The sequence below is a fragment of the Geotrypetes seraphini genome, chromosome 9 (assembly GCF_902459505.1).
Source record: "Geotrypetes seraphini chromosome 9, aGeoSer1.1, whole genome shotgun sequence".
NCBI classification, from domain to species: Eukaryota; Metazoa; Chordata; class Amphibia; order Gymnophiona; family Dermophiidae; genus Geotrypetes; species Geotrypetes seraphini.
Window position 1 is genome coordinate 172,216,331 of NC_047092.1, and position 12,221 is coordinate 172,228,551.

At 44.6% G+C, this 12,221-nt stretch overlaps 1 protein-coding gene across 2 annotated transcripts; it reads right to left on the minus strand.

Annotated features, from left to right (window-relative positions):
- Nucleotides 1-899: 899 nt before the first annotated feature.
- GHSR (growth hormone secretagogue receptor) lies at nt 900-11,462 on the minus strand. 2 transcript variants are annotated; one of them, XM_033959205.1, is made up of 3 exons: nt 11,355-11,462; nt 10,198-11,168; nt 900-1,950 (listed from the first exon to the last, which is right to left on the minus strand). In XM_033959205.1, the coding sequence occupies exons 2-3, from the start codon at nt 11,027-11,029 to the stop codon at nt 1,646-1,648; spliced, it is 1,137 nt and encodes a 378-aa protein (XP_033815096.1). In that variant the 5' UTR covers nt 11,030-11,168; nt 11,355-11,462; the 3' UTR covers nt 900-1,645. The 2 variants fall into 2 exon arrangements, with proteins under 2 accessions (XP_033815096.1, XP_033815097.1); XM_033959206.1 differs by lacking the exon at nt 11,355-11,462 and having other exon boundaries at nt 10,198-11,201.
- Between the last annotated feature and the right edge of the window lie 759 nt (nt 11,463-12,221).

A 12,221-nucleotide genomic window follows, 5' to 3' on the forward strand; every position in this document is an offset into this window, starting at 1 on the left:
ATTCCACCTCTCTGTCTTCGACTATTCCTTGTTGTATATTGGACATTAAAGTAATGTATGCCAAGTTCCACAGGATGCACAAGTAGTAGCATTGAAACAATATTCAGGACTCCATGAGGCTTAACGTTGAGATGTAAGTACAGTATATTGAATATTAAGCTCCTATTATAATCTGTACACACATAGCAACTTTTACAATATTTCTTACTCATAAATACAAATAAAGATTATGAACATTCACAATATACTTCACAATCATAGTGAGATAACTGTAAAACCATGTCAGTTAGCTTAGCAGGGTTTAAAAAAAGGTTTAGATCATTTCCTAAAAGAGAAGTCCATAGGCCATTATTGAGATGGCTTGGGGAAATCCACTGCTTATTCCTAGGATAAGCAGCATAAAATCTGTTTTGTTACTTGGGATCTAGCCAGGTACTTGGGACATGGGTTGGCCACTGCTGGAAACAGAATACTGGACTTGATGGACCTTCAGTCTGTCTCAGTGTGGCAGTTCTTATGTGAGCCAAGTATAGGACAATCGAGCCATTGTGACATCACTGATGAGGTTGGTTCTTAGGTATTGGTGGAATGAGGCATTATGACATCACATTCGCAGCTCTGGAATGTTGCTACTATTTTGGGTTTCTGTCAGGTACTTGGGACCTGGGTTGGCCACTGTTGGAAACAGGATACTGGCCTTGATGGACCTTCGGTTTGTCTCAGTGTGGCAGCTCTTATGTTCTTATGTGAGCCAAGTATAGGACAATCGAGCCATTGTGACATCACTGATGAGGTTGGTTCTTAGACATTGGTGGAATGAGGCATTATGACATCACAACCTCAGCTCTGGAATGTTGCTATTCTTTGGGTATCTTCCAGGTACTTGGGCCCTGGGTTGGCCACTGTTGGAAATCAGATATTGGGCTTGATGGACCTTCGGTCTGTCCCACTGTCAGTACACTTTATAATAAAAATGATATAATACAAATGTAATTAATGCATAAGATATTTCTAGCAGATTTTTTTTTATGCCTGTTTATCAGTTCTGGTCTGGCACCAAATGAATGTTTGATAGGTTTTTGTTTTTCAATAGTGTGAACAAGCCTCCCCTTCAATGGCCGCCTTATTGTCGCTGGAGAGTGTGAAGGTAGAGTGTACCACATGAAACATTTATCCACAATGCAATCAATCAATCAAGTGCTTACTCTTGAGGGTTTTTTGATCCTTCTCCATCATATAGCATCTAGCATTCCAATCCCACCTGACTAAAGTCTGTGCTTGTCTAGAATTTAATAACACAAATCTGATCGCTCATCTCTGGATAAGAAAGCACAGGCTCTGCGGGTAGGAGAAAACGCTCATTAGAAATAAAATAGAGCATCCATTCTCTACATTTAACTGTCATGTTGTTATGCTACAATGTAGCCGTCTCTGCTTTGTTCCCAGTCTTCCATTCTGCACTTCGTTCTTTTCTCAGAACCTCTGCAAATAGAATCATGTCACATTGTCAGACAGCACCTTGATATTAAACTGTTGCTTTGTGCCCTTTGTTGGTCTTCCCAGGATATTCTGTTGTAATATAACTTGCTTTATCATTCTGGCAGTAGTGCTTTAGGCAGCTTTCCCTTCCTGTTCATTTCTCGGCTCAGGTGCTGACACTGGTTTCTGTCCACCCAGGAGAGCTCTCGTCTTTTGTGTGATAGGCAGTCTTCTTTGCGATGCGCTTGAGTCTGAACAACTTCCAAGCAGCCGCACGGTACTTTTTAGACATGATGTTGTAGAGAATGGGGTTGATGGCGGCGCTAACGTAGAAAAGGACGAAAGAGACGAAGTTGCAGTACTGGCTCATGAGCGAGATCTCCACGGATCCAACTTCGAAGGACTTGGTGAAGAGGTATCGGCCGACGTGAAAGGGCAACCAGCAGAGGATGAAGGCAAAGACCACCACAGCTGGGAACACAAAATGAGAGAGGTTCTGTTTCAGTCACAAAATCATTACAACACAGTCTTGCATTTCTCTTTATCTGGGTCGTGTTTTCATACAGCAAATGTGAGGTTGACGGACATGTTGAAATAAGTCACACCAACAGGTTGAGGGCGATATGTTTTGCAACTACCTTTCACGAGACGAATCTGATGAATTTTGTGTGATTCCCAGGAACAAAATCACAAAGATATCAGATTTAAAGAGTAGCCCGAGAGCCCGTCTCGAAGGGCGTATGATAACCCGGGGCTGGGAGCCCTGTGTCGCCCACGAGTCGTTGGGGGTATGGGTTAGGAGGAGGAGAGGGGAAAGGAGTAAGCGGGTGGAAAAGAAGTGCGCCAGAAAACTGGTACGCGATGGGTTTATGGGATAAAAGGGGGCGGCAACGGAGGAGGTTTTAAAGCCGGGACCTTGGAGGACTCGTTTTTTTCTGGGTCCTCCAGGGCGGCTTTTTCCCCGCCCACCCGCCCTCTATTAGTGACTTTGGTAGTTTGGGTAGGCGGATCTCCCGAGCTACTGGGTGCTGGGGCTCATCCGGCGATGAGCGGAGGGCCGGCTGGGAGCCGTGTCTTGGGGTCTACTGACCTGGTTAAAGGGGCATGAGGTCATGCCACCCCTCAGACTCTTGCTGTTCATGGCGGGGTTGGGGGCCATTTATTGATGATTACACCGGGTAGCTCGGGAGGAGCTGGCAGATTTTGTTATATGAAGTTACTGTGTTAAGGATGTTAATTTATGCAAATGAATTTAGTTGCTGTTTGATTAATAAATTGTTCTGCAGCTATATTCCAAGTTTGTGTGTGGTTTCAGTTATTGGGGCAAGGATAAAGGGAGGTGGGGGTTGGGACGGCAGCAGGGGCTATCCAGATCCCGCTGTTACCAACACAATGGTTCCATGTGCAACCTGCCACTGGCCTTTGTTTGCGTCTGCTCATTTAAGTAGCTTACAGCAGACGACTTAATTCCAGATGATCTCCCAGTGCAAAATAAAGAGTTAATCTAATCTAATCTAATCTTTGGTTTATATACCGGGTCATCTCCCAGTGGCTGCTGGCTGCTTTTGGCCTGGTTTGAATGCTTAGAAAGTGTGTTAATTAATCCTTTGCTATGCTGACGGTATTTCAGTCCTCCGCTTATACCTATATTTCCAAATTTTTTTGTACCACTTTGGTCTCTTGTTAGAAAAGATGTTATATCAAATTCTAATTCTAAATCATAAATAGTAGCTATGGGGTAGATATTCAAAAGATTTGATTTTAGCCAGGCATGTTTAATTGGTTAAGGGGTTCTTTTACTAAGATGCATGAACCATAACCACAAATGGGCTTAGCATGTTTTAATGCAGGACTTTCTGGCCTGCTAAGCACATTTCTAGTAGGCCCATAAAACAGAGCTTTTTACGCTTTTGCAGGTCCCGTGCTAATTTTTTCATTAGCATGTGAATATGTCTCCTAATGTAATGCAAATTGTTGATGTCTTTAATTTGGTGTTTATATGGAATTTCCCAAAGCAGCTTCTAGAATCTTATTTGTCTCCAGCATTGAACTATGGCTGGTATATGTGACTAATACATCCACTAATGTAACCTGCAAAGATTAACAGTCGGCATTATCTGTGAATGCGCTAGCTGGATAAAACTTCCATGCCCATTCCCCGCCCATGACACCAGGGCAGGATTAATTCATCGAGGGCCCCTAGGCACACAAGTACACTGGGCCCCCTGCCCCACCCCACCATGCGCCCAGGCGGAAACAGGAAGCTGCGTCAGAGGGAAGCTTTGGGCAAGCAGCACCGCTTGCACAATTACAGTTCCTGTTGCCTTTCTTACCCGCGTTGCTTGCTTGTCTTACTTTCCGTCGATGGGGGGAGGGGCCGCGTTGCTGATTGGGGTGGGGCCCGTGTTGCCGATTGGGGGGGGGGCCCATCACCGTTTGGAAAAAACAATGTTGATGCCCTCCTTCATCAGGCCCCCCTGACCATTTTGGGCCCTAGGCACCTGCCTACTTGGCTTATTGGTTAATCCTGCCCTTTGGAAAATATTTTTAAAATAGCTGACCTGGAACTTATTACTTTCTAAAAAGAACTGAAAATACAATTTCTTGTATCTGGATTTAATGTTAGCCAAGGGCAATGGGCATTCCCTGACTACCACATTGCAAACCCTACCTAACCAATCAGCATATGGCAGACATACAGACGGCCAGTTCTTGAGATTTGGGGCTCCTTTTACTAAGCTGCGTTAGGGCTTTAACGTGCAGAATAGCGTGTGCTATATTGCCGTGTGTGCTAGACCTTAACGCCAGAATTGAGCTGGCGTTAGTTCTGGAAGCGTAGCGTGCGGTAATTTCCTGCGTGCGCTAAAAACGCTAGCGCACCTTGGTAAAAGGAGCCCTTAGTAAACTGTAGCTTAAGATTATGAATAGAAATAAAACAAAACAAAAAAGGAAGCTAAATTGATATCTTTTATATTGGACTAACTCAGTGGTCTCAAACTCGCGGACCATGGGCCGCATGCAGCCCGCCAGGTACTATTCTGAGGCCCTCGGTATTATAAAGAACGATTCTTTATGGAAAACTTGTGCCTTAAGTGTCCGGCGGTCGCTGTAACCTCACGCAAGCGCTTCCCTGCATCTGTACGCAATTTGTGAGGTGGAGCGGAGAGGACAATCGCATAGAGACGCAGGAAAGCGCTTGCGTGAGGTTACAGCAGTGAGGCGGGCAACGATCCAGGATGTAAGGTAACCATTGGAGGCAGTGCAGCTTGTGCGTGTGTCCGGTGCTGGAGAAGGTGAGAGCTGAAGGCGGTTGCGGACGCGGCCGCCAGACACTTAAGGCACAAGTTCATTCTTTATAATTTTGAGGGCCCCATAATAGTTGGTCTAGTAAATGGTCCAAAATCTTGTCTCTTGCAGTTGATACTTTGATAGTTTTTCACTTTCTGCATGTTGCATTGCTTTCAGCTGTGTATAGCTGAAATTATCAGAAGCAATTAAGGAAAGATTTATAAACTATAACGAGTTTTACCTCATGCAAAGTTGTCATTTCTTGGACATTAATTATTTTTTTCTGCGGCCCTCCAAGTACCTACAAATCCAAAATGTGGCCCTGCAAAGGGTTCGAGTTTGAGACCACTGGCCTAACTTAATACATTTCCTCTGGATTTCGTATATGCTGCTCAGATTTGGTTGCCCCAATTTGGATGCACTGCTGAGATATGCATGCAATTTAATTGGCTAAGAGCTGTTAACCATTGATAATTTGATGCTACGTAACAACTAACTATTGATGTTGGCATCAAATAGGATTTGTGTCTGCATCGAACCGTGTGCCGTTCTGTAATGCTGGGCACTTAAGTTGTATAGCACACAATCCAAAAGGATGCATGGCCATGAGAGGGGCATGAGAAGGACTTGAGCCTTCCAAAAAATTGTACATATTAAGTTACAGAATAATGGGATTGAGACATCCGAGCTATACTTCCACTGAAAACAAAGGAAGTAAGGAGGATAGATAGAGACATCTGGGTTTTATTTCCATTGAAACATAGAAACATGATGGCAGATAAAGGCTAAATGGCCCCATCCAGTCTGCCCATTTGCAGTAACCATAATCTCCTCCTTTCCCTATTGGCTAAGGCTCTTAACATTTGCATTTCCTCTTCCTATAGGCTAAGGCTCTTTACACCTGCATTGTGAGGTCATAGAGCTTTATGATTATAGAAACATTGTAACATGATGGCAGATAAAGACCAAATGGCCCATCCACAGCATCCATCTCCTCCTCTCCCTATTGGCGAAGGCTCTTAACATTTGCATCTCCTCTTCCTATAGGCTAAGGCTCTCTGCACCTGCATTGTGAGGTCATAGAGCTGCCCATCCGTAGTAACCATTATCTCTTTCTCTCTCCGAGAGATCCATGTGCCTATCCCAGGCCCTTTTGAATTCAGACACAGTCTCTGTCTCCACTACCTCTTCCCGGAGACTTTTCCATGCATCTACCACCCTTTCTGTAAAATAGTATTTCCTTAGATTACTCCGGAGCCTATCGCCTCTTAACTTCATCCTATGCATCTTCTTTTTCTGGAGTCATATGGTAATCCTAATCCACACCTAACTTGGGAACCAGGCACTGGTACTGAATATTGGGGGCTAAATGTAGGTGTGTTGGGCACTGAGGCTTAGGCAGTTCCGACCGATATTCAGCAGGGACTGCATAAGAGTTATACGGGTGCCAGCTGAATGTCGGGCAGGCACCCGCATAACTATTTTACACTTAAAAACCCTGCTTATCCCCCTCCTGGCCCCTCTAAGAGCTCTTCCCCACTGCCCAGGCCATGATGCTCCGCCCACTTATCTCCCCCCCCCTCCTCCACACTTCCAATATCTAGGTAGGCTCTCCTGGACTCATTTCTCTCCTTGGTGGTCCAATGGAGGTCGCTGGAGGCAATAGTGCAGCCCCCTCACTCCTGCCCCTTGCGGCTCCCGTTCAAAATGGCTGCTGCAACCGCTCATGAGCTTTTGACCTGTCCTAAATTAAGCCACTTGCTAGGTGGGTGCCAGCAATGAATACTATTGACACCTGCATAACCCCAGGCTCCTCCCTAGTGCCCCCCCCCCCGACCTGCGCTCTTTTTGGTTGGTTGGTCTGTGGAGTTATTCAGCAGTATTCTCTGATTAAGTGCCAATGAATATCCCCACTTAGGTGTCAGGAAGCAATTTAAATGAACAGGAGAGGTTTCTGCCTGCTTAAACCACTTCGAACATCAGTCTCAAAAGTTAATATGAAAAACTACCTATGCAACTCGCTCATGGTCAATAAATGGAATGCAATGAACACAAACATTTGTGTCCTTGATGTTCAGGCAGACATGGATATTGGTGCTCTTATAGGAGCATGTTTCACTGATTCCTATGAATGGGACACAGCCACCTAGGAAGGATAGGGAGGGCCAAAGAGGTGCTGGAGTGGTGCTATGTGAGCAACAGTATTAAAGTGGCTGAAATGCAGGGAACCTGGAGAAAAAAAAAGGAAGGGATATGGATCGTATGAAAAGAGAAGATGGAACCTCTATTCACACTGGTGTCATCTACAGCTCTAGCAGAATTGGAGAAGCTGGGCAAACATCTGCTTGAAGGTACCCATTAGCTAAACTAAACTAAACCTTAGGTTTGCATACCGCGCCATCTCCACAAGCGTAGAGCTTGGCACGGTTTACAGAGTTAGGAAGTAAGGAACGCCAATGAAGGGTTATAGGAAAGGAACAAGAAGAAAGAGAGGGACAAGGGTCCTAGAGAGCAGGAGGTGTTAGATTTTTGGAAAAGAGCCAAGTTTTCAGGTGTTTGCGGAAGAATTGGAGAGAGTTTGAACTTCTGAGCGGGGAATGGAAGGGGAGATTTCAACTCGCCTGATGTCGATTGGAACATCCCAACTACGGAATCGGAAAAGAAGCAAAGAGCTCATGGTGGATGCCTGCCAAAGAGCTCTGCTCGGACGAACGGTGATGGAACCCACGAGGGAAGGGATGACACTAGATCTTGTGCTCGCAAATGGAGGACGTTTTCTTAACATTTGAGTGGGTTCCCACCTACGTAATTGTGATCATCACGTGATGTGCGTTGATATAAGAGAGACCCAAAACTCAAAGTACTGGATTTCGAAGGAGAAGTAGAAAGACAGTGGCCCAACCTGAAAGCAGCTATAAATAAGGCAACAAACGTTATGTAAGGAAAGTGAACAAAATAAAGAGAAAAAAGAAACGTACCTAACATTCTCATGTCTGGATGGTTTTACTTAGAAGAAGGTGGACTATACAATCTTTTGTGAAACAATGCACACTTGATTTTGAAATAAGGTTAAATATAATGGATATGCAGGGTCTTGTTTAGTTTAATGTTTGTTACATTGAATTATACTGTATATGTATTGATTGTGAGGGTTATAAGTTTTAAAATAAATAAATGTAACTATGCTGAAACCAAAATTATAAAACTATTCTTCCAAGAGTGTGGCAAATGTAAAGATCTATATGTGGATGGAGTCGGGCCATGAGGCGTATGGGGACAGACTTAAAGATCTCAATCTGTATACTTTGGAGGAAAGGCAGGAGAGGGGAGATATGATAGAGAAGTTTAAATACCTATGTGGTATAAATGCGCATGAGTCGAGTCTCTTTCATTTGAAAGGAAACTCTGCAATGAGAGGGCCTAGGATGAAGTTAAGAGGGCTCCGGAGTAATCTAAGGAAATACTTTTTTACAGAAAGAGTGGTAGATGCGTGGAACAGTCTCCCGGTACAGGTGGTGGAGACAGAGACTGTGTTTGAATTCAAGAGGGCCTGAGATAGACACCTGGGATCTCTCAGAGAGAGAAAGAGATAATGGTTACTGCGGATGGGCAGCTCTATGACCTCACAATGCAGGTGCACAGTGCCTTAGCCTATAGGAAGAGGAGATGCAAATGTTAAGAGCCTTAGCCAATAGGGAGAGGAGGAGATGGATGCTGTGGATGGGCCATTTGGCCTTTATCTGCCTTCATGTTACAATGTTTCTATAATCATAAAGCTCTCTGACCTCACATTGCAGATGTAAAGAGCCTTAGCCTATAGGAAGAGGAGATGCCAATAGGGAGAGGAGGAGATGGATGCTGTGGATGGGCCATTTGGCCTTTATCTGCCTTCATGTTACAATGTTTCTATAATCATAAAGCTCTCTGACCTCACATTGCAGATGTAAAGAGCCTTAGCCTATAGGAAGAGGAGATGCAAATGTTAAGAGCCGTAGCCAATAGGGAGAGGAGGAGATAATGATTACTGCAGATGGGCAGCTCTATGACCTCACAATGCAGGTGCACAGAGCCTTAGCCTATAGGAAGAGGAGATGCAAATGTTAAGAGGAGAGGAGGAGGAGCTGATTAAGCTAATTAAAAAATTAAGTTAGACACCTAGATCGACTAGACGTGCTGATCTAGGCGCTTAACTTCCAGCGCTGTTTAGAAAATCTAGGCCTTTCTGTTTTTAGGTAAATTGAACACTGTACATTAGTTTGATCTGTAAAAATATATAAACTACCTTACATTAAAAAAAAATTGATAGTACTCTTAATCAATGGGTTTCGATCCAGCCCTCATGGGCCACCTGGTCAGTCGGGTATGCAGGATATCCACCATGAATATGTATGAAAGAAATTTGCATACCAATAAAGCAGTGCTTGCAAACCTCTTACATGCATATTCATTGTGGATGCTGTGGATGGGCAGACTGGATGGGCCATTTGGCTTTTATCTGCCATCTTATTTCTCTGTTTCTAATATCCTGAAAACCTGACTGGTCAATTGATCTCTGAGGACTGGGTTGAAAACCCATGTGGTTAAAGCTACAGCCTCAGCAGCCCGAGGTTGTGAGTTCAAACTCGCACTGCTCCTTGTGATCCTGCACAAGTCACTTAATCCCCTCATTGCCCCAGATACATTAGATAGATAGTGAGCCCACCCGGACAGACAGAGAAAAATGCTTGAGTACCTGAATAAGATTATGTAAACCATTCTGAGCTCCCCTGGGGATAGAAAATTGAATAAATAGTGTGAAAAGCTTCAGCCTCTGATAACCAGAGCTGGTATTGTGATGTCATAATGCCTCATTCCACCAATGCCTAAGAGCCAGTCTCATCAGTGATGTCACAATGGCTTGATTGTCCTTTACTTGGCTCACTTTTCTAGAGTGGCGCAGTGGTTAAAGCTACAGCCTCAGCACCCTGAGGTTGTGGGTTCAAATCCATGCTGCTCCTTGCAACCCTGGGTAAGTCACTTAATCCCCCCCCCCCCCCATTGCCCCAGGTACATTAGATAAGATTGTGAGCCCACTGGGACAGACAAGGAAAAATGCTTGGGTACCTGAATAAATTCATATAAAGTGTTCTGAACTCCCCTGGAAGAACAGTATAGAAAATTAAGCAATGAAAACTAATCTTGAAGTACTTTTGCAGGAAAATATCCAATGCGCACGTCAGAGAGGCTTGCAGAATATTTTTGATAGCATGCATGCTTTTACTGTCAGGGTAAACATTTTCATGCAGCTGTGCTGTTGTTATAACAGAACACTTTTCGGGAATGGAAACCACTGGCTATCGCACTACTGTGCTTGTTTTATTATTAGCAAAAAAAAATTTTTTTTTTAAAGATGAAGCATTGCAATCTGGTAGCTGAGCAATGAAGTCTTACCTAGCATTTTCACCGTCTGCCTGTTGGTTTTGTCTCTGCCTGAGGTATTGGGTCCTATGGTCTCTGTCTTCCTCTTCCATAATTTCCTTCCAATAAGGCTGTAAAGCACAGTAAGGCAGAAAACAGGCAAGAAAAAGAAGATGCTGGACGTCCAAACCATTATAGTCAGGAGCCCTGATCGTATGGCATACTCCGTTATCCTGCACTCATTGGTGTCGAGAGCGTTTGTTCCGTTTTCATGTTCGACCCCGATCAGGACAAAAATTGGCCCAGCGCTGACGAACGACACTGCCCAAAGGACGAGAATGATCAGCTTCACTCTGCCTTTGGTGACGACGACTTTTGCCTTGAGGGGGAAGCATATTGCGAAATACCTTTCCACACTCAGCGCCGTAATATTGAGGATCATGGCGTAGGTACAACTTTCACTGATGAACTGGAAAAGCTTGCAGAGAAGGTCTCCAAAATTCCATGGCCGGTACTGCCAAAGTCTAAACAGGTCGAGGGGCATGCAAAGAAAGATCAACAGATCGGAGAAAGCCATGCTGGACAGGTACAGATTGGTCGTCGTCCTCATGTCTTTGAACTTATAGACCACCAGCATAGTCATGAGGTTGCCAACAATTCCGATGATGAAGAGGAAGATGCAGGTTATGGTTATCCCAGTGACGACGGGGGCTGGGTAAAGTTGAACGGGATAGTGGGGCGCAGAATAATTGTTACTGTCCGTGGATTCTAGGGTAAAATTATGTGGGTACACGGGGTTACCAGTTTCGTTAGACATACTCTGTCTCTTGTCTAAACTTTGTGATTGCAGCTGTTTGAGTTCCATAATATTTAATATTTCCACACGATGTGGTCTGAGATATCGTTGCTATTGGAGCGTTTCAGATGCTCTGGGAGCCAGGCTGGGAAGATCTTCCTTTCAGTACAGAAAGTTTATAATGAAAACAAGTAGTGAACTTCAGTCTCTGAAAAAGAAACAAAAATTAAAACCCCAGGCATGAGCAACTTCCAGAGCGCAGAGATGCTCTAACCTCTAGAAAGCAAAGCTCGGGGGTCAACCACACTAAGCTCTGCAATGCAAATGCCCTTCCCAGTCTCCGCACTACCACTCCCAAACATTAAATGCATATTATAAGTGATGCTTTACTTACAGATGGTCCCTTGTCATTCATTGCTCTGAGTCGGTTGCACCTGAATTTCTGCCTCCTCTTCTCAGGTAAACCTTCAATCTTTGGTCAGAATTCCTTACTGAATCCATTGTCGGCTGGCACAGCTGGGGATGTGCCCCCCCCCCCCCCGAATGCCTTTCTTTCTCCCTCCGGAATGCCAGAGGCAATGAAACTCTCTTTTGGGGGGGGGGGGGGTAAGGAGAAGGAATAAAGCAATTGAGTGTGTGCAAGAGGTTGTGATCTGTGTACATCCTCTTCTTCCTTGGGTTTGCAGCACTGTGTTATTGAAGCTCCAGCAGGGCAAGGAAAAGCTGGAGCAGGGTCCACTGGTCCGCCCCCCTCCTCAGGGCTCCCTCCCCTCTGCTGTGTGTTACCATGTTTACTAATCTTCTGAGGGAGAGGAGACACAGAGTGACAGGAAGTGAGAACCGAGAGACAGAGATGCAGGATAATAGAAGTAGATCATTTTTTTATGTAAATAGGGGTAAGAAAGGAGCTCTGAGTATAAAAACATACCTCTCCGCCTAACTCCCCTGCCTAAGACCAATAGATTGCAAAATAGTATAAATGTACTAGAGCCTCAGTATGTTTTACATTAGAATACAAACTTATATTGATAAATCTTACACTGTAACTAACCCTCCCCCTCTTTTTACTAAACCACGATAGCGGTTATTAGCATAGGGAGCCACACTGAATGCTCCGTGCTGCTCCTGATGCTCATAGGAACTGTATGAGCATCGGGAACAGCGTGGAGTATTCAGCGTGGCTCCCTGCGCTAATAACCGCTATCACGGTGACACCAGGAAATTCTTTTTCACTGAAAGGGTGGTTGATCGCTGGAATAGT